A 24,264-nucleotide genomic window follows, 5' to 3' on the forward strand; every position below is an offset into this window, starting at 1 on the left:
AAAGTAAATATAATTTAACTCGAATTATATAAATCTCATGCTGCGCGTGTGCCAGGGAGAAGATATCTTTGAACTCGGAATTATAAATCAGATTAATAAGTCAGTCCCAACATTCAGAATCGCCGAATTCGTGTGAATCTTTCGGTTGAAATTTTATTTTATCGAACCTATTTTATTTAATATATTGACATTTCGATTGATATAATAGTTTCTTGAAATTGTTTAATCCATTTCAATTATCTTTATGAGTGTCATCCTTATTGAGAGAGTAATACATGTATTATTATCAAATATACAACGAAATAATGAGAATTATAATACACACACACATATATATATAATTTTTATTATTTTATTGTATATTAATAATAATATTCGATTTTATACGTTTTTATACGATTTTATATTTTTCGTACACGATATGTATATACAAAAGAAGAAACTCGATTTTAATGTCAATTTCAATAACAGTCTTATTAAAAGTTAATTCAAGAATAACAAATCTTATATACACATACATATTTTCCTTATTATATTATATTAATATTATACATATATATATATATATATATATATATATATATATATGCGTGGTATATATTAATTATATTCTTGATTGACAATGATTCTAAAAAACTGCCTATTGTTTCGTTCACCTCCCTGTATCATACTTTCATATTTTCTCGCGTTATGGTTTAAACTGCGCATTCACCTGTAGCGACGCGTGAAATAAGTCCGACTGCGAGAGGAGGCTTAACAGTCCTCTCGTCCCACCATAATCGCCGAGATCTAAGTAAATCCAGTTATGTCAGCGTAACTCAAAGCGAAGCTAGCCACGCGCACACGGCCAGCCAGCTAGTAGCTAGTAGTCAGTCAGCTAACCAGCCAGCCAGCTGGCCGGGAGCGTCGGCGCGAGTGACAGTGGTGCTCCGCGACGCGGGAGATTCCATCCCCCTCGCGTCAGCGTCCGCGTCACGGCACGTCGAAACGGGATGAACGGTGCGACCGATGGGGTTGGGGATAGGGATCCTGCCGGTTTCGCTCGCGCGCGCGACGGGGTTGCGATAGTGGGGAGGCAAAGAGAAGGGGGAACGCCTCGTGGGGTGGCAAAGAGAAGGGGTAGCGCCTCGTGCGCGGCTTTGGATATACCGTATTTCGCGGAAGGTCGGGAGTTCAGTCTCGACGCGGCAGCGATACTTTAATGTCGCGTGACACACGTGCGACACCGAGACACACGTGTATGACGAGAATCATGGGTGAGATACGTGCCGTGCTGTGCCCGCGCCGACGACAGGTACCCCTTCTGGTAGTGACCACTCTGTTGGTGGGTGTGCGTACGGAGCTAGTCGGTGAGTAAACAATATACGTGTCGTAGTATTTTTTTTTATTTTCGTCCCACGTCGCGATCGTTCATCACATTGTATCATCGTGCGGGCCGAAATTACGTAAATGACATCTGTAGTACGCCGCAACTATTAATCACGCTGTTCGTTAAGCATGTGTCATCACTTGTCAAAACGATTATTGGCGAAAACTGAAAGAAAATCGTGCGATATATACGTTTGTGACATCTGTGAGGAAATAATAAACATATTCCCCGTTTACAGTTTGTTGATAATAGGGCAGTGCGATCAGAAACTATTTAGCATTTAATAATTTGGATATAAAAAATATTTTTAAAAATTTGTGAAGCTTATTAAAAAAAACTTTCTCTTTAAATTTTTTTGTCATATGCATTTGATTTTTTTTTCTTTAAGACAAACTATATATTATAAAATATAAATATCTTTATCTCTTATTTGAAATTTAAATGTTTATAAATATTTTTATCTTTGAGATTCATATATAGTCGTGTTTAATAAAAATTGTTATATTGGATTGTGTATCAGAGTGTAATTAAAGTCAAAGATTGAAAGAAATTCTTGTATGGTCTTCGATCGCACTATCCCCCGAACTGTGATTAAAAGCTAATGTAATCTTTTAGTAAGAAATGTTCAAATTATTCAAGAGATTTTTAAAGAGGGATTATGTCACCAAGAAAAGAGAAAGTTTGTAAGAGATATAGAAAGAAATATTTCTAGCAATTATTTTTTATGCAAGTAAAATATTGATAATATACTGTACTCTTTTTATAACACGACAGCACAAATTTTAATATCTCAGGTAATACTTTCGCTAGTGTTGAAACTTACGTAAACATCTTCATCAGTAAAATCGGAAGTTAACGCGGAGAACGATCGATCGGTTTTTATAAGTTAATTGCTGGATCTAATCGCGAAGGTTGGCGTGACAGGAATTTCGATGTTCGGCTTGCGTTATGGTTTTAACGCGTTTCGATTTGTTCACGAGGAAATCGTGCGACGAATAATTCATTGCATTGCCTTTATCGAGCTCGGTTTTGCCACTTTTCAGTTTTGTTCATGACGTTTACGAGAGACAGTGATGATTTGATTTTACGTTTTATTTTTAAATTATGAACACTGCTATCTGCGGTTACATGTGCCGTTGTGTCACTGAATTGTACATGACATTCCTTTTCTTTTCCAAATTATGCTCGTATCTGTCTGAAAATTCTAATTAAACAATTGTGTAAGGATATGTTATAATTTGAATGAGAATCATTAAAATAATATTACTATAGTATTTTAAACATAATTAGAAATATGATTTTTTTTTCGTATATTGCAAGCATGCAAGTTGTGCAATGTGAAAGAAAAGTCAAGAGAAATAACCTTCTTTTTCAAGTTGCATAAAAATTTATTTTTAGACAAAATATGGATGACATACGTTTATCATAAAATTTCGGAACTGCATCACTTAGTTTATATAACGTGTGGATGCTGCAAATTTTCTTTTCTGTTACCTTATTGAAGAAATTTTCACTTGCCGATGTGTCACCGTGCAATTCTAGACACATCCTCACAACACATATTTTCCTTCGCGGAAAAGGCGTGTTTATATCGCTCGATTCCGTTTTATGCCGTACTTGACAGTTTCAGCAAAACTTCCGAGATCGAAATTGTTTCATATTTGTGAAAATTATCTAGGAAATAGATTGTCCTCCGAACAAAAAATGCGATGCACAGAGATTTATTTTTGAACGATCTTCCAGTAGTCGTATCTTTAAACGTTATTGTTTCCTTAATTTTGTTTATATTTTAATTTTGCGGCAGTTACCTATATCGCGGTAATTATGTCGCTTGATATTAGTGTAATAAAATATAATCTCTATTTTTGCAAAATAACAACATACATTTTTTCGCGCGCGATAAAGAATATCGGAGCAAAATAATGGAATAAGATTAAAACCTGTTATTTATTTTTCCAATTAGCATTTTTATTCAAATTTGAAGGCATTTTTCATTCAGTATCTTATCTAAAATATACATTCCAATTTGTTAATTAAGTAGTAGGGCAATTTGCAATCAGTTCACCGTTAACTGTGTGTATTGTATTTTGGAGCAAGAAAAGTTGCGCGAGAGAAGAATGTTTATGGGATGGGAAGCTTGAAGTTGGGTCGTAACATTATCGTGCTAATAAAGCACGCAAAATGCTTAATAAGTGTGTAAATTGAGTTGCGTCCTTATGAAATTATAAAAAAGTTGGCATGTGTAACAGGTGGTTTGGTGGCAATTGTTTTGCTCGATATTCGTAAAAGATCGATCGAAGTTAGTACACATAACTCTTTTGAATAATAATAGAATTATGTTCACGTCTCAATCTCAATTATAGATATCTTTACGATCGAATCATAATGAAGCAAATCGAGATGAACTGGTACACAGCAGCAATTTGATCATTACGCTAAATATTTTTTAATATTTCATTACCCTTATTGTTGAAAAAGATCCGTCCATAGCAAATTTATGCGTTATAATTTACAAAAATCTAAATGACACTTGAATAATATTTTTTTATTATAAATAATGAATGATGAGGTGAATTCTGCATTTACAAAAAAAAGATCGTATAGATGAATGGAATTGTGCTTTTAAGGATAGATGATTTTTCCATTAAATTCTCCGGCATTATTAATATCGAAGCAATCAAAACGCTTTAAAAATGTCTCGGGTGTCGGCATCAAGTTTGCAAGACGAATCCGGGCCATCGTGTATTTCAATAATATTCTTTCTCTCTCTCTCTCTCTCTCTCTTTCTCTCTCTCTCTCTCTCTCTCTCTCTCTCTCTCTCTCTCTCTCTCTCTTTTCTGCATTAATAATGCGAAATAGAGTAACGGGTATTCGGATGGTTAATATTGTGAAGTGTAATTTATCGCGTTCGCGCGACATGCTTTTCAAACATGAGATACGACGCATCATTTCTGACCGTTTTTCAAGGAGTTATTTATGCCCGGGGCTCTTAGAATAACATCGATGCACCAACACCATCATGTTGCCATGATATTTTTGCCGCGCCGGTATGTAAATCACTTGTAGAGCGCATTATCGATCCGCGACCAAGAATTTAGCTATTCATGTTCTACTAATTATTATTTTCAATTCCTTGTTCGCTTTAATACTGCGACCAGACGAGAACGGAAATGCGGAGGGAATAATGTAAAAATGTGTATCATTACGCAGTGGTTTACAAACGGACGTTAGCTTTTTGCGTGCATTTTGTAAACGCATCTGTGCAACGCGAAGCGCTTTGTTATCACACTTTGGTTTGTTACCTTTCTGGACAACTCGCTCGTCATAATTTTGTAGTTCTCAGTAGGAAAACTATGTCTGGCAGTCTGTCGTCAAAAACCGTTTGCATAAACGTTCCGCGTATTCGCATTTGTAAAAGGGAAAAGCTAAAAAAATGGAAACGTAATTGTATTTAAACTTTTGCATCTATTTGCGGTACTTAGAAGCTATCATTGTGTGAATGTTATAATGGATAAGTCGATATTCTGTTAAAATAGATACAATCTGGAGCCTTTAATTTGAAAGCAGAAATAGATGCTAACTCCTTATTCGTATAACATTTTAAAGTGTACGACTTGACGCAAGTTTATTTTTGCCGATTATTTTTTGCCAACTTATTTTCGATGTTAACACATTTATATTTTTAGATTTATTAAGAAATATTATATATATAAATATTTCATCTATAATAAACTTAATTTAAAAATATCCTTGCATTAAATCGGTATTCGCGATAGTTATCGATAACACTCTGTCCACTTAATATACATATATCGAAATTAGGTTCACAAGTATAAGAAGCGAAATTGTAAACATCGGTTTAAGAGCCGACATAATTTCACTGAAAGTCGAAATAGACAGATGCCGGATCCGCAAGTATCATCCAAATCCTTTGCCCATAAAATTGATCAAATTCTGAGATACGCCGCACTGGCAAACGCTTTGGATCCAATAAAGAGGATTAAGTGTACTGAGCTGTAAACACGGTGTGATTGAATTCTGGGGGCGCCGAGGAAATTCCTCCCCCGTGCTCTCTTTCTCTTTCTCTCTTCCAGTTTCTCATTTCTTTCTCTCGCTCTCTCGTTTGTTTTCTCTGTTTCTTCTCCACCCTTCTTTCGAGTGTTATAGTTTTCTCCTTTGTTTATGTGCCCTTACATGGCCGTGCAAGAAAACAAAACGGTCGTGCCAAGCTTCTTCCACTTTCATTACCGCGGAAAATGTCACGACGTTTATCTTCACGTAAATTGGACGGCCCTCGTACCATGTGCAAGATGGTCCGCTGAGTTTTATGCGAATTTTTGCCTAATGGAGTGTGTGATTGCTCTTGTAGTCTGAGATAAATGGTCAGTTGTATAATTGAAAGGTCGTCTCCCAAGACAATCTTTTGAATTTTGCAATTTATATTTTAATATATATTTAATTATTTAAAACATACTATGCGAATCACTGTTGTTTTATATTATTTCTATTTCTACTCTGATATCATATAAATTTCAACGTTACAGATTATAATGGCTTAACATCATTTTATATATTTTCTAGCAGGTAACAAATGTTGCACGATACATTTACTGGTGTTGTTACAATCCTCTTTTAGCATCGATAGATTAAGTAGAATGCATATTATTGTGAATTTTATATAGAAATATTATTTAAGCTTTGTTTCGTACATCGAATATGGTTCAATAATTTACGGTTTCGTTCGCAATTTAATTTGCTGTTATTAACATGTGAAAAACATGTGAAAATAAGAGATCATTAATCATTTAAAAAAATCATAATTTGTTATTATTATAATCATTATAATATATTATAAAATTATGCATTTTTAATAATAGATATCAAAATTAACACGCCAATTAATGTTTAGTAATTTGTGACGATTAAAAAAAAAGAGAAATTTTAATTTAACGATTTTCGTTTAAAATTGATTTCAAGTGTCAATCTTGCAATGTAAATTTCGATAAAATAACATATTAAAATACAAAACGTAATTAATGAACGCGTTTATTCCAAGAATGTGTATACAAACTTAATAATTAATGCAGTAATTAAATTAATGCGAAATTGTACGTTCTCGTTTGTAATTATATCAGAAATTCTAAAAATACTTTGCACAAATGTTAACTTTAATTTAAATTTACAAAATTATTTAATGATACACAGTGTTAAACGATAATTTAACAATGTACATGTGCATATATTAACTTGGAGCTTTAGATGCAGCACTCAACTACATAAATTTGCAACAGCAATATATAGTTGTTCAATCGTATCTGCACACAGAACGTAAAATTTTTATTCAAATTACGATAATTAATAGAAATAAAATCAGTAAATCTTTTTGCCATCCAAAGTTTGAAAATAATCATTAGAATTTTCTGTGTATATTTTATAGATTATACAAAATATGTATGACATACATATATATATTTCGTTATTATTGCAAAATGCAGCTACACGCGCCTTTCGCGTTCTAGTTTCGATTCTCGTCAAAATAATAATCATTTTGGACGATCGCGTTTGCGGAGAAGATTTATAGGGAAAAGTTACAATCGCAGACCGATACGTCACGTGTTCTTTCTTCATAAACTTTGATATTCTTTGCACGATTTCGTGAGTCGAATCAGCGAGTGCATTAGAGAGAGAGAGAGAGAGAGAGAGAGAGAGAGAGAGAGAGAGAGAGCAATAGTTTTCAGTATAGAAACGATTGTCCTTAATCCTCCCCCTTCGTCTCCGCACCTACTGTCCCCATCATCGGCTATTACAAGGATTCTGTTAGCGACGAAGTTTCGAAGTGGCAATTCCCGAAGGTACAATTATTTGCGGTACCCACTGACATTTCTGCCCGCGCTGACTTGTTTCGAAGAATTGAAATTTTATTGAAACAGATTGCGTCTGTCCTATATATATATACATATATATCGGGGAAATCGACGGGCGGCAAACAATTCTCCCATCTTTGAAGGTTGTAAAATCATGAACTTTGCTCTTTCCCCGCACAATCTCTACAAATTTATGAGCCCCGTTTCTCATTTAACAAAACTAATATCGGGCCGGGTCGCTGTATCTCAATTGTTTCGCCACAATATCCCCCTGATTTCTCCTTTTTCCACTATATTGCGCATTACGACTCGATGACTTTTACGACGTAGCGAGTTCTAGGTACCATAACAAACGGATCGAAATAGTGATCGGAATAGATATGTATGTACATACACACAATACACAAGTTGAAATGAAATGGTCGAATATTCGGGTGAAATAAATGAACGAGAATGTGACTTGGTTTGACAGCGCAACGGCGCGTTACAGGATTTCGATCGCGTGCCGCGGTTTCTTCACCTCGCGATCGATATCACTGCTGCTGCTAGTTTTACCGCGAGAACTTGCGGATATTCAAATCTTGCGGGCTCATACCTCGCATTATACTCGCGAAAACGTAATCAGGCCAGTCGCAGGACGCGAGACGTATATTTCATTTCACGGTACACGAATGGCGACATTTCTGAATAGAAATTCGCCGCGCGGCATGAATTCTCATTCCTTCCCCAAAGATTTCCTACGCGATTTGTTTTGGGCGAGAGATCTCCCCTCGCACGGGGGAGGAAACGAAAATGAAAAATTATTCGTAATTTGCCTCATTTTGTAGATGTGTGCGGTAATGGAGAAATAGTGTGTCAAGCTAATGGACACGCCGATGTATCTACTTTCCTTCAACTTTAATGCGGCGTTGGAGGTTTTTTTTTTTTATTATTCACGGCGAAAAGGTAGATGAAATACAATAACTGTACTTAGATATAAATGCGGCGGGATACTCATTTTATCTAGAAGCATCCAAGTACTTTGGCATTAATTTCAATCGAGATAAGGTATTTCCACGCAACTGAGCGGATACATCGTTCGCCGGTAACGAGGATGAAAGTTTTCTTTATCGGGAATGTGAAAGAGCAGCTCCGATATAATTATCTCTTCTTTTTTTCGCGGATAATAAGCGGTATGTAGCGATCGCAAACTATCTCGACGGTATTCAGCTTAGTGTAAACTATATCGAGGTGAAATTTCAGTCGCGCTATGTGGGAGACGATGGGTGTTGGATACATCTGCGCGCCATACGACGGGCGATGTGTATTATATGACATGAATTAACGCGAGCCGTCTGTCAATTTCGTAATAATTATTCGAATGGGTAAACGATGCGATGCACGTTAATGGACATTGCTAACTAATATATTACTGCGATCCGCGAAACTGTTTAGTACTCTAACGCGAAAGAGTTTCTCTCCGTCTTTCGACGCATTTCTTTTTTTCTAACAAGATTGACGCACCATTTCTTTCGCTCCATTCTTTTGCTCCATTCTTTTGCTCATAATAAATTCTTCTCGCATTATTTTTAACGGACGACGTTTATATCCACGATATTTATATTCTGACGAGAAACTTCTTAATGAAATTTCGGCCATTGTCAGACAGGATACATCAATTAAGCTTAACTTCGATTCATCTAAAACTGAGACTTATTTAAAACTTAGCGTTATATATATATATATATATATATATTTCGATTTATTTAAAACAGGGACAGAGTTTTAAAAAAGCCACATGAGAGTGCGATTTATTCAGTCGCGCACAAAAATGTCAGATTGTCGTCGATGGATGATTGCATGTTACAGATAGTTATCAGGCATGATTGCTCGGTGTGATAATGCAATCTGTACAGAAAATGAAAATAATTGCCTTTATCGACATTACGCACGAGTCCATATTTGCCGTGCAATCTAATTTGGCCAGATGCGCGAATTCACCCTATTGTTGCAGATCGCAAACAAATTGCCTGCATTCAACCTCGATAATCTGATAAACGCATTTTTCTCTCTTTTTTACATTTATGTATTGTATAATTAGCGATATTACATCTCTTTTGAAAAGCTACGTGCGACGTTAAAAAATTGAATTCTCTCTTGTTAATTAATTAGACGAAATATATGTACATATATGGAGAAATCAAAGATTTGCAATGTTATAAGCATAACATTATGCTTTATTTCCGTAGCAAATGATAATTTTCAAAGGCGCGTGTTAATCAATATGATCAGCGATATCAGGCAAAATCCAGCCAAACCAATTGTTGTAAACTATCACGTAATTATTACGCGTAATTAAACAAGCTATTAATGGTATAATAAAGCTACGAAATTCGACCGGTAAATAAATCACGCGTAAATCTGCAGATGGTTACACTGTCAAAATTTCTATATGTATATCGGCGTAGAGGGAATTGTTGCACAATAATAATTATAAAATTTTATTTAAAATTATAAATTGAAATAATACACGTATAAAGCCATTATATACTATATCTATATGCGTTTTTTTTCTGAGTTCTTAAAATTTGTATACCTTTGAAAATAAAAACGGTCTGCAAAATCTTTTAGGACAATTATTCATTTCAATTGTAATAAATTTAATATCTCGGAACGAATGTTTATTATCCGTAGACTCGAGTAAACAACGTGGGGGCTCTTCAATAATATCTAGGATACAGGCTCTGAAATTTAACAAAGTGCGGCACATGTAATTCATTCTCCATGTAGTAGCAGCAGCCGAGTTGAGTGATTTCGGCGTGTGCTCAGCGAGCGGCGAGAATAATTCATACGTAAAGCGCATAGCGCGACGGGGAGTGGAACGTGTGTTTGACTATAAAATATGCCCTCCTGATATTGATGCCTCAGCATCAAGCTCGCGAGGGTTTTATGCGGGCCGCCAAGTATATATAAAACGCCGACGGAGTCTGATCAGACCGAAATATATAAAGCGCGGTATAGAAGAGAGCGCGGCATAAAATTTTACTCTTTGCGCAACGCAGACGCGCGGATAAACTGTCTATAAGGCAGCCGCGTGTGCGTAATAATGTCTGATTTCCAACGGATTCGCTAAGTCGTGATATGACGAGGAGATATCGATTTGTCCAACACCGGACAATACGATGTCGTTTTTATTTGACAGTTCGCGGTTTATCTGTCATTGCGCCTTCATGCCCTCAATTTTCATGAGTGACGACGTAGAAAAATAGAGCGGGATTAAAACATACTGGACTGTACAATAGAGCTGACAGATTTGACTTAAATTTTCGACAGACGATGATGGACAATTAAACGTGATGATAATTAATTGGCGTGATGTTTATATGTACGATTCGTCTTTAATAATTAAATAGAAGCTATTGGAAATATTTACGAGTTAACAACGCGGGGTGAAAGTATTATATGTTGTATGTTTCTATAGTTCTTACGTTTCATATAGCGCAAAATGATGATATGAAATATATATTACGTGACTACTGTATAAAGATACGCCAGATTTTTACAATAGTATTCGGATATTGATTTAATAAAGAGAAATCGTTGATATCCTTAAATCCGAATATCTCTTTCATAGTATTTTTTATGAAAATTGAATTATATAAGTCCGTATAAAATTTCCAATAGGCGCAATAGATGTAAACAAGTTTGTGGGATTGAAAAAGTATGTGTCACAAAAGGGACAGCAAAGTCGTAAAAGTTTAGGTTATATATAACGTAATATGCAATAAAAATCAAATTATCTACTATCTGCCGCGAGGATAATCTCGATACGAAAAATTATAGACGGAAAGGCAGGGTTTTATGCGATGTTCAAAACCTCAACGAGCAACTTGAATCAGAAATTGAGATTGGCGGAAAGTAACTCCTTTTGATCTTATAAAAGGCTAAACGGAATATTATAATAAATATTTGCGCGATTGTCTGTTTTCTTCTGATTGCAAACACACACAATATATATATATTATTATATAAATTTGTTTACATCTTTTTTAACGCTAATAAGCTGGAGTCTTGTTACACTTCACGAATATTGGAATGTTAGATAGAGATAGAAAGAAGGAGAGAAAACGACGATACCTCAAGAAATTAATATTTAATTGTCGGGACGTGATCGATGTCGCAAAGTTATATAAAGTTCTCGAGTCGGGATCGCACTTCGGGTAATTTAATTTTATCGCGGTCTAAAATTTTATCTTTCCGCGTGTCCGTGTCGATTTAACCGTATTAGTAAATTAAACTCCGAACTTTCTTTACGATTCCTTCGCTTTCCATTAATGAGAGTTCTCCATTATCGTGCTCGTCCGGCGTGTCGTTTCACTCGTTTCCGTAAGATGATTCATCTCAATTTAAATGAACGCGTTCCTGCGCATATCAGTATGTTTTATGCGAACATATTAGTATAATTTTAATTTCTATTTATTGTGAGAGAAACGATGAAGTATCAAACATGAAAGAAAGGAACGAATGCTTGCGGCATAAACCGTGTGTCCGATTTGTCAAGCCGCTTTTAACAGCGGGGTTCAAAAATTTAACGCCAACGACGAAACAAAGTTTACAATTCGATCACGCGCCTCTCGACTTCCATTAATGGACTTTTGTACTCCCGGACTCCCAAACAGTTCTGATAGCAGCCAGAGCTGGGTGGCCAGAACGAAGGGGGGAGGAAGGGCAGAGGTAATCGTGCCAGACCGCATCTGCTAATACAGCCGGTGCATCGGGCTAAAGCAATTCCGCTAATCTAGACTGTCCGGCCCGATAACGCGAGGAAAGTGAAGCAATCGCGTGCGTTCCCGGCGTGCCGTTTCTAATCATTTTCCTCTCTTCTCCGATAATCTGTAGAAAATCGTTGAATTATCGGCTTTCTTGGCGGCTATCTCTCCCATTTCCACGGTCATCAATAATTTTAGATCGATCGATGGGTAGTTGGATAGCTTATTAATAATATAATCAATCGGATATTCACTCTTGGATGAAAACCAATATCCGTTTCGTACGCGAGATTCCGCGAGAAAGCGCGAAATTATCTTGACAAGAGAAACGATGATTAATTTATATTTATTATAAGAGAAACCGTAAGGGAAAATAGAAAACGGATAATGGAAAACTCATTTACAAAACTAGCGTAATAATGTCGCATGTCGACATGTGTGTGCGGGGGCATATAAATACTTAAGTGGAGACTGGTAGAAATGGATATTTCTTATGTAAGACGCGGGCGACGGGGCGGAGACTGAGAAGATGAGGCATCTCATCTCGTGTATACTTCATATCTCGCGGTAAATAACGCCTTGTATCATTTATTGTCGCCAGGCAAAGGTGAAACGGAAGTACTTGATTATGTTTGCCTCGGTATCAAAATGAAGTGCATCTCAGAGGGAGAGAGAACAAATTCCTCAACTTCTGTTTTATTGTTGTAAATTGAAACATCAGCTCGTATTCGCAACTTTGACGCTTTTCCACTTCTAAATCAACAATTTTGGCGAGAACTTTTACGTTGTTTTATTAAAATTTGCCTTCCCTTTGAAGTGTGTGTAATTAAACATTTGTCGAGAGAAGAGAATGTCTTTTCTTAGCGTTTTGTCTATAATGAATAATGAATGTTAACACGTTATATTTACTCGTTTTTTAGTAATTGTTTATATAGCGAATGAGGTGATATCTTTCATTATCTCGATTGACTTTGTGCACAATTAGTTTAAGCATATTCGTGATAAAAAGAAATAAAATTGAATTAAAAAAAAAAATTGAATTAAAATTGAAATAAAATTTAATCGCGAAAGAGCGCGACTTATGGATTATTTATACAGCATTAAAACAGCCAAGTGCTAGTTGTTATTATGTATGCCAGTGTTTTTATAATTTTTGATGCCAATACGAAGAAAAAAGCTTTTAATTTTAAAATACGACACGAGTGAAAAACTTTGTGCAAGCGCGACATTTCCTAAGGGATAAATTAATCTCTGCCGTGAAAGTAGTTGACGCGAAAAAATGGTAAAGTACATTTGCTAAAACTGCACGGGCACACAGAATGCATCGACGGATGGTTCTACTTTTTTCCTCGATCCTTGATTTCGCAAAACTCCATTTGCTATATTTCTATCCGATTTTTTTGCCTGGGTAAAGATCGATGATCGCTATCGTAATCGATATTCGCTTTACTTCGTGTCAGGATACGTTACTTCCGGATGCAAAATATCCGCGCTCTACTTCTTCAAAACATGAAGAACTAGATTCCGCGATTACATTTATCGCGATGGAGATATGCAGCGCGTATAGACATCTATAATCTCTCTCGTGGCTCAGATGACGATTTCAGATAGCCTTTCCTGTGATGGGATACCGAGTATTGATCCGCCGGTTGAAATTTACCTTCAAGCTAACGTCGAACAAATCGAGACATTGTTATAGAACTTAGTTTACTGTACGGATGATACAATCGTTTGTATTTGTGAAATTTTGAATTTTGCAAAGTAAAAATCAATATTTGAGTTAAGAATTAAAATCGCATTTCTTTGAAAATGTGAAAAGTTTCTTTAAACATATATATCAAGAATCAGCTGTTTGTCAAATACTTTTTTTCCATTTAATGTAAACACATATCGTGAAAGACAATATTTAGGCAAGGTGATTAGAATTGAAATTGTATAAAAGCAGAGGGTGTATTATAGACGTGCATAATTGCCTGATGGAATTGTTTTTCTAGTTGCAATGCACTTTGCGAAAAGCAAATCGGGGAAATTGAGCTAGCTATACGAAATGTATTTTGTGATAGTTAATGAAATATTTATTATCAGTACTAAATTTTCTGCGATATGAAGTGTATATCGATCTATCAATCGGAATTTACTTCGACTTTAACCCGGAACTTTGAAGCGCGGATATTAAAGTTTGCAGTTTGACGAAGAGAGAGAGAGAGAGTGAGAGAGAGAGAGAGAGAGAGAGGGCGGGGGGAGGGTTGGAAAATTTTTATATAATATTAAAAAGTGGACTTTTGTAGAGAGAAATATGAAAATTTGTAATTAAATTTACATCTATTTACAGTAATGTTTTAAAAAGTCGGAATATTATTAGGAACCTTAAATATTTCTGGTATATACTTTAATTATTAAAAAATATTCTTTATATTTATTTTTTATTAAGTTAATAGACCATTCACCAAGTTTTATTGTACATACAAATGATGCAAGTAAGACGCTATTAATTAATACGAGTGCAATAAAATGCAGATCAAATTTAAAAATTCCGTGATAGTTGTTTTTAAATAAAAGAGGAATTGACATAATATATAGTATGCCCTGTCCTAACAAATTTAATTGAAATTTACATTTAACAATCCAACCGCGGCTAACAATATCCTCGTAATAAATTTTTTTTTCTATTTGTAGTCGTAACAATGTGTTTTGCTTAAAACAATGCTCGGATGGGATACTAAATTTAATAAAAAGTAACAAACGATTTTCTGGGCCGGCCCCTTACTAGCGTTAAATGTCACACAAGAGTCCACTAGAAACGATTCAGAGGTGGCATAGCAAATTTGCATACGGCGGGAACGGGCGGTCTATCTCCTTTGCTGAAAGTCTGATGCGATACAGGCTGTCTTAAAAGAAATTTAAACCTCGATTAGAATTTTTCGGTTTAAATAAATTTTAACTATTAGAATTATAAAAAAAGTAAAAAAGAAAAAAAAATTAAAATTGTATTATATAAGATGTATATATTATATTATTTTATATATTTAAGAATTAAATGTTATCACGTATACATGTATACATATATATATATATATATATATATATATATATATATATACTTATACATATAGTTTAATTTCAACATTAAATCATATTTTTAAAGATATTTTTTAATGATAAGAAATGTCGCAAGGAATGTTTAGGGATCTCCTTTTTTATTATTTCATTTTATTTTCATTAAATGTTCGTCTTACTTCGAGATTTCAGTTTGGAGTGTACAGTTTTCGATACAGACTCTATGTATATACGCGTGAATGTAGAAAAGCTCGATCTCGGAGAAGGTCCGGAGAATTCGTTGACCGGCCATTCGCAGCCAGTTCATCCCAGATACTGCTCGCTCTTGCGACCGAGAAGACGATGATTGGATCAGTTTTACGAACCCCTCGTGGGATAAACAAGACGCCGATCTCGCCTAGTGCTTCGTGTATGCCGTCGCACTCTCTCTCTCTCTCTCTCTCTCTCTCTCTCTCTCTCTCTTTCTTTCTCTCGCATACATTTCGGATTTCTCGCTCTGTGATATTACGGGCGCGCACGATGGGACAATATTTATTCGTAGTTTTGCCCGACCCGGAGATCTCCTTTTGATCCTCACCCTTTTCGGTTTACTTGTTGACGGTGAGTGATGATTCCGCAGGGTATTTTACATCGCTCGATTTGTTTTATTCGCCTGAGACCGAGCGGCCCGATTCAATTCCGTATACGAACCGCAGCCGGGCGACTTTTATTTTCTGTCCCTTCGTCCGTCATGATGGCAGGGATCGAAATTATTTGGATTTTTTTTTATCTATGAATTAACTTTTTCGCGGAGAAATACTTTTAAAAATAGTTGCTTTTAAGATACTTTTAAAAATAGTTAATAGTAACTTTTTTTTCAACGTGCGCTGCCTTTATATGCACTTTTATGTACGTCACATGTTAGCATTTTACGAAATTACGCGGGTCCTTTAAGCGTTAAAAGTCCAAGAGTCTCATTTTCTTGATTAATATGATTAAATGATATTCATCTTTCAAGAGTGTTTTCTTTGTCCGCGACCATCAACGATTCCGTTAGATACTTTGTATTTTAAATTGTCGTGAAGCGCTTTATCCAATTTCCTTTGCTTATTTCATCCGAATAGTCTCCGGGTAGATCCGATTCCATCAGCGATATTATTTCATCTGCCCTCGTTTCGGGCTTCATTTCTCGGTTTCATCCTCGTACAATACGTCGCGAGCGCAGTACGATTTAAGTATTATATCATGAAACTACCCCGTACTAACATCACTCGAGAATATTGAATCCTGATTTACCGCTGACTGACTCGCCGGGCCGGAAATCCCGTTGTCGATGTACAATTTCGCTCGCACGTGATGAAATTCGTGTATTTATTAAACAACAATATAAACAACGAATGCGTCGCGCGACACACATTGTTGATCACGCACACTTTATTATTAAATATAATTCTTATTCCTCGAGTATGTGTTTGTGGGACATTTTTTTAAAATAAAATAAATTATAAGCCTTCGTTTTATATGTTTACTTTGGTAAGCTCTTTCTGAAAAGAATCGCTTTCTCCCAAACAAAACGGTCTTTCAAAGTAAAAATCTAATTTCCATGAAGGCCCGTACGTTTTCCATTTTTTATTGCAGTCCATGTAATTTGTGAAATGTTTGCACGCGCAAGCCGACGCGGAATATTCGCGAAAGGGCAACGCGGTATACACACAAAAAATGTGAAATGCAAAATACAAAAACTTTTGACTGGGTGGTTGGCGCATTTTTCATCGCGCGAACGATCGGAGCTGGTCGGCGCAATATTATTCAACGAACTGGTTGCGGCGAGTTACGCATGTTATATTCGCTTATATGTATACGATTCGTTTCTCATACATTTGCCAATGCATTTATAAATAGCAATATAAACAGTATATTTCGGAATCAATAAGAATAGTTGAATTTTTATGACAAAAAAATAAACATCGTTTTAACCTAATGTACCTCTATAATATGTTTGCATATTTTTTAAATTATATGTAACATACTGATAACTTAGAGAGAATTGTTCTTACATGTACTCTCTTTTAACGATTAGTAGAATATGTAAAGTAGATGGGAAATTTAATGTGAAAGATATGCAACCTCTGCGTCTGTAAATTTTGAAACAGACCGCTCTTATCTTTGCAGTGCGATAATAATCAAAGAGAAATTAATTCTAACCAATGATAGAACCATTTCATCAAATATACTTATTAATTTTGTTTTTGTTGCTTTAATTGAATACAGTTAATATTCCATTGTGTCACTTCTCGCAATATAACATAGTCACCGTTGTAATTAATATCGCATTTATGTTAGAGATACCTATTTAGGAAAACAAGATTTTCTCATATATGCGAAATGCGCTCGTTGAGAGCGTTTGATGATTTATAGTAATCTGTGAAATGTGTTATTAACTCTATCGAAATAGATATGTCACCGTTTAATACTACATAGTACGCAATACTACATTCTATTTATCGGCATTTAATTTATCGGTTAACAAAAGCAATTGCCTAGTCCGGTAATTAAATTCTGTCGGAATAATTATAACGCTACTTTCCTTTATGACGCATTACCTCCATGAATATTGAAATTTTCGTAATTTTAAATGTCATATCATGTTACACAAAATTATCGCAATATAAATTAATGTAACAAAGAGACGACAACGCGTTAAAATTCTCAAGAATCAGAGAGCGTTCGAGATATACTTTTAATAGCACGCGTAACTAGAAATTCTGTTAAAAAAATTTGCATTACGATGTCATAATTTAATCTCACACTCGGTTAGATATTAATATATATGTAAATTATACCGCGATGTTTGCGGAAAGTTATTCAACCAAATTATTAATTTCTTAACTTCTCTTGAGCTTCAAGTAACTTAAGCTTCGCGCAAGCCGCAGCTGTCATGAGTTGGAAACTCTGGCGAAAAATGCAGTGTACTATCAGAAAAACAAGATGCGACGTATACGGTGACATCGCATTTACTTACAATCCGGAAAAGATCTGACATTTATAAACTATTGCTGACTAATAAAGTTCAGATGCAGCAGCAAAAATTTCTACGATAACTTTATGAATCCTCCTCCCTTAGAGGATTCAATTAGCAAATTAATGCGTAAAATTGGAGAACTCGTTAAACAGCAAATTCGCTTTTAATTACCTCTGCGAATATTAATGGAGAGTAACACTGAGTGCCGTTATATTGCATGCAATTAAAATGTCACGGATACTTTGTGCGTTAAAGCATCGTCATATGATAATGTATTAATAAACTTTAATTAATTAGCGTCATTAACATTACGATGATGGAAAAGCATTTATTGAAATAATTATTAAATTAATTTAACATTTTCGAAATATCGGGACAATCATTTTTAACTACAATAATATTAGTCAAAAATGTGAAAAATTTTACACTTGTACATAATTTCGAAATATATATTATTTTTAATTTGTTTTTGCCATTTTCCACTACGCGCAAATTTTTTTTAATATACATATATATATACATATATATATATTGCAATACATATTTTATTCCACAATTAATTTTTATACGCAGTGTTTATAATAGAAGAAAAGAACTGTATTGCAATTGTTATGAATAATGAAAATATTGTTTATGCAGAGACTATAAAATATCTCGAAAACTTGCTCATATACTTTCGCATAGTTTGCCACCGACGAGATACGAAAGTTCGAAGACACAATAAAGTTCAACAAAGTTTAACTATTGCAGCATCGTGCACCTTCGATATTTATATTATAATATTGAATTAAGCAAAGCAACGCGATCTGCTACATAATATTGCTTATCGACGATATTATCAATTTATGTTATGCTCTTATCGCTCAACTAGATCATTCTATCATTCAAATTTGTGTGAATTTAGGCAATCGAGTTTTAGTTAATTCTATGTTTCATATCGATTGTTTTTACGTGATATAGGATAAATCCATTTCGTATATATTAATATCAATATCTATTTGTACAGATTGAGTTTGATTTTCTATTATACATGTAACGGTACGTAATACCGAAATATCATATAAATTCACACGTTGGAAATACGAGAATGACAGATTTCTGATATTTTCATCTGATCGCCTAATAATTTAATCGCACCTCGCGGCTGATGGCCCGGCTGTCAATTGTGAATCATTTCCATACGATGCACGAAACGTAACGCGTGTTTAGTTCATTATATTTTACTGTAGAGATATCCAAGTATTTTACAACTCGATAGAGAGTGGAATATTGATTCGATCGTTGATTTTGTTTAACGGTGGAATAAAACAATTTTGATGTTTACGAGTTTGTGATTTGATATTTTCTTTTCATACGTGAATAGCCTTTTCTCTTTTTGAGGAAAATTCAATATTCACGATTGCTTTTTCTCGATCTTTTGTCCACAATTTGGTATATAAGCTCGTCATTTCCTTAATTTGCATCTAATACGCTAATTTTGCATCACATTTATATATCGATTCATATTAGTAAAGATTATAAGAGCATTTAATGACGATCCGCATTACTTTTCTCGGTATTCTGATCAAAGTTTCGATTTCTTTAAAATGGATAGGATTTAATCGGTTAGTTTCGGTTGTTTGAAAATACGCATCGTCGCGATACATAAATCGGACATACATAACTTCCTATCTGCGACGTGTACGTCGTTCACGAGGGACAATCAGGTCGAGTCCCTTTTACCTCTCCCTCCCTCTCTCTCTCTCTCTCTCTCTCTCTCTCTCTCTCTCTCTCTCTCTCCGCACCTCTGAAAACGCGATATCCGAAAGCCGAATACTAATTTTCGGTAGATTGCTCCGGCTCGATTTAGCAGGTGATTCAACACCCGCGAGTGCCGTGTCTACATTCCCGAATTCTCGCGTGGTAGGAGGCCGTAATGTCGGCATCGGCAAGGGTAACGTTCTCCTCGTGTGTACAACGCTGCACTGTGCACATACACAGACCGCATTCTCGCGTCCCACTTCTTGTCCTGTTTCCTCCTCCTTTCCGGAAACGCGAAAGCCGTGCACAGCTTCACAAACACACAACCCACACAACCCTCTCTCGTTGCTGTCCTTGGTGTGTTTCACGCGGCGCTACGGGAACGCTCGAAGACCGAGTATCTTCGCCAAGTATTAATTAACTAATTTGCTCGTTTGCGTATTGTGCGCTCCGAGGATCTTAATAGAGATCCTTTTCGCTGTTCGGCGTACCGAGAGTTTTGTGCTATGCTCGCCAGACGAAGACGACCGTGAAGCGACAAGATTATATCGACATTCGACAAGAAACATATACATGTAAACTCGTTTTACAGAGTGTAAAAAAGTAATTACAATGCTCACAAAGATATTGCAATATGACATGTTAAAAGGAAATGTAATTACAATGTTGAAACGTCATGGAATGACACGCATGTAGAGCTTAAATAATATGAATTTAGAAGTGTTTAAGTATCTTATCGATTCGTTTTGCCAACTTTTTTTCTTTCTTGTCATAATTCTATTATATAATACAAGTTTTGCTTATAATGAGTAATTTTGATCACAGACAAGAGCCAATTTAACGGATGCGAATATCGCTTGCAATATTAACTGAACTATTTTGCGCGCTCGTTATTCGCGAAATTTGTCTCATCATTTTATACGCGCGCACTTTAATTTGCAATCGTTTATTCACGAAAAGTCCGCGGCCCATTATAGACAGACGTCGCTTTGTGGGATCTCGTAGAGCGCGTACACGTGCGTGCTGTCCAATTAGGGTAAGAAGTGCGCGCGTTCGCCACGTGATACGCACCCAAAAACGCACGAAACTTAATTCTTTATTAAGTAGACACACACACACACACACACACACACTTCCCGATCGGGAGATATAGCCGACCCGACGAGCCGTGAAATTCGCCAGAACTGGCATCCGTCGAAGCATGAAATTTGTCCTCCGGTCTTTCGTACGTTTAGCGCTGCCGATACTCTCCGCCATTCCGCTATTCCGTGGCATTATGCGAACTTAACAAAGCGCAGTCATCGCGGACTGTAATAATTGCGCCTAAAACTTTCAAGTAATTCTTTGTATTCTTTCAACCCTTTCTCCCTCGCGGTCGAGAAGTTGAGCTCGAGGTTAATTGTAAGAACGGGCAATTGTAATACTCGCTCTTGGTCTGTATACTCGTGTATATACATATATGTATATATATGTAATGCGCTGTATACGGCAGAAAGAGGGAAAGATGGAATTAAATCCTCTGTGCAATAACATCAAGCAGAAATTTCTCGTGCAAAATATTACGACTCGCGCGTATGTCGCGCGGAGCAAATTTTGTTGAAATTTTCGTGATTTATTTTCCGGAGCTGTCTTACTCACTCAAATAAGAGTTCCAATGTTTCTCGGTGAAAAACGACACTGGGGAATCTTGGTGAACTTTTTTCTTAAATTTTCTTCCAAGTAGCTTTACGTGTGAGCGCGCGCGATGTAATTGCGCGCGAGTTTTCGTTACATGGTGAATGCGCGAGAAGTGTAGGACGCGACATTACGACGAGAGTCGCCGCACGCGAATGAAGAAGGAAAGGCGTGACGTAAATATTCGCCGACAATTATAATGTTGGGAACGCGCGACCCCGCACTTCTTCCCCTTTCGCCTCTCCCCCGCGTGTGTGCGAAATAGTCTTATAATTAAAAGATGTTACTCGAAGTTAATTAAACGTGCACAGTTCGTCTCTTTGTCGTGCCGGAAGGGGCAGGGGTTGTATAGGATGACTCAGTGTGTGGATGAGGTAAAGAATTTTTTCCCCGAGTTAATTATGCGCGTTACACGCGGTTCCTTTTTTCTAGACGAGCGCTTCCGTTTGTTCTTGTTCCCTCAAATTCGCTGCATGCCGACATTTGTACGAGAAAACAATTTACGTCCAATTACGATAATAATATATTATTGTTATAATTAATTTACGGCACATAAATAATACGCAGTTTTGTTACGTAATTCCAAATCAATTTAACAGATAAGTAATCTGTACTTTATCTGATAAAACAAATTTGCAATTATTGTTATAATTTGCAAGCTTATCAATTTGTTGAGAAAAGCATTTGTATAAAATATCCCATCACCTTTTCGATGTAATTCATTCGAATCCCCGAGGTTTATATATAAATTCGCGGCTTTCATTAAAATAAATTTATTCGATCGAATGAGTACCGCTTTAAAATCTACTTTCGCGGTAGAACGAAAATTGCTAGTGGAAGTTGAAAAGCAAACCGCATAGCGCCTGAAATGGGAAGAATATCCCAATCGCCGGAGACACGATCGTCGAGAGATCCATTCCGAAGACCCGCGAGATTAATCTACCGATGAGTTACGTTTGTAAATGCTGGCCGTTCCAGTTACTTGACTGTCACGGCAGTTTGTCGAGCGTGGAAAGCCTCCGGAGACCTTTGAATTACCACAACGCCTGTACCGGTGCGATTCTGAGCTGCTTATTATGCTCACTGAAGCTTCACGTAATTTTCTCTCTCTTTCTCTCTCTCTCGGCAAATATATTTTAACACACACACGTACAATCTTGACACTTTTGTATACATCTTCTTTCTACAATATAACGAGAAAGCAAAAAAAGCCGTATAAAAATATCTAAATTAAATGAAGTTTGTTTTTTGCTAGTCCAACTGTTACTCTCTCTCTCCTTCATCATATTATATATTTTAATTACTACATTTATTACGAAAATTGTATACGAATTGTATTTAATTATGAAATGGTATTCGAGATGAGTAGTTTAGAACTAAATGCCCGGCACACGTGGTGTTATCCCTCTGCGGTTCGCAATCACGTGACGTCGCGTTTCGAGACATAAAATCACCAGATGTAACGCAGAAGCGCAAGATCGCGGGAATATTGCGTCGCGTCGAGACATATCGAGCACCGTCTTGTGGACTCGGTGGTTTGGAAGGTCCGCAGGAACAACGCACTTCGATACACCTGCCGCATCGGCGGCAGGCTTTATCTGCCGGGTGTAGTAGTTTTCGCTGAAATCGCTTAGCATACGTTCTCGCGCAGCCGGCACCGGTTAGATCGTTACAGCGTCCATGCGCGTTCGAACGATGCCCGTAAATCGTGCCGGCAATTATCTCGTAATGTTGATTTAACAGTTACATCAGTTACTTGTACGGCGTATAATTAGAGATTAGGAAATCGTCTCTCTGTTGTGCGCTAAGGGGATGACTCCTTGATAGCTGTCGCTTAATTAGTCGTTTGCTGAAACACATAGTTCCCTCGGCATCCCCCGGTTAGACGGAGGTAGGGTGAATTGGGGTTTGGGGTGTACTATAGAATGTTACGGTTTGATTTACGATGTAAATATTGGTCAGCGTAATATCGGAGATAGCTTCCGATAGCTTTTGCGATGTAATCATTAATATGGGTTGCAATGCGTCGTACAAGTTGCAATTTACCGTGCAAATTATTCCCGGCGGATTGCTTAGCATTAATTAAAATGTAGAACAAGTGTATACAGAGAAGAAAGAATTGAAAAGACGGAAAATACGGTCGCGTCGCACTGTTGTTGGGTTATAATTCTGATTAAAAAATATCATGCAAATATTCATTCAAATTAGTTACAAGTTATTCTTGCGCAGATGTGTAAATGTCATCGCGCGCATCCGACGGTCTTCGCGTATTATAAATATTTATCTTTGTAAAATAAAAAAAAAAAGATTATATTTTCGTCCGTCCCGTTGGATACGGGACGCAAGGTAAAAATTTTCCAGCGAAAGAGATGGAGATTGTTCGATCGGTATCCTGACAAGGTGGATGCCCGGCATCCGAATCGGTCGTTGGATCTCTCGCGCGAATAACGATCGCACCACGTATTCGTGGAGTCATTAAAGGACTACTCGTGGGTGCGAGCACGAGATCGCGGGATCGTCGCGTTTCTCGTTTCTAACGTGACTGCTGGAGGCGTCCCAGGAAGATACGTATATAGTCCGGAGGTGAATTCCGGAAGACCGGCAAGTTTAAACGGCTCTTGCAATTCCGCTCCTTCGATTCGTTTATCCCTCGGCCAATCGGCTGGTCAAAGGCTCGCGAGAGCGGAATACCGAAGTAGCTACTTAGTTCAGTTAGGCCGGAGAAAGAGGTGGTCGTTTTTTAGCATCTTTTTATCCCACCCGGCTTACGGACGCTTTCGGAGTTCAGGACTAATGTTTAATTCTAATTAG

At 36.5% G+C, this 24,264-nt stretch overlaps 1 protein-coding gene across 3 annotated transcripts in view; it reads left to right on the forward strand.

Moving 5' to 3' along the window:
* The first annotated feature begins 1,191 nt into the window (after positions 1-1,191).
* The window catches only part of LOC145937087 (opioid-binding protein/cell adhesion molecule homolog), a 301,044-nt gene continuing 277,971 nt past the window's right edge, over positions 1,192-24,264 (forward strand). For all 3 annotated transcript variants that reach the window (XR_014425471.1, XR_014425472.1, XM_083039939.1), the window contains exon 1: positions 1,192-1,349. Coding sequence is in view for 1 of the 3 variants with exons in the window: in XM_083039939.1 (XP_082896065.1) it covers positions 1,202-1,349 (148 nt within the window). In the remaining 2 variants the exon portion in view is untranslated. The remainder of the gene's footprint in view (positions 1,350-24,264) is intronic.

Source organism: Prenolepis imparis, unplaced genomic scaffold (genome assembly GCF_030444845.1).
Source record: "Prenolepis imparis isolate NDT839.2.m4 unplaced genomic scaffold, iyPreImpa1.0 SCAF_6, whole genome shotgun sequence".
NCBI classification, from domain to species: domain Eukaryota; kingdom Metazoa; phylum Arthropoda; class Insecta; order Hymenoptera; family Formicidae; genus Prenolepis; species Prenolepis imparis.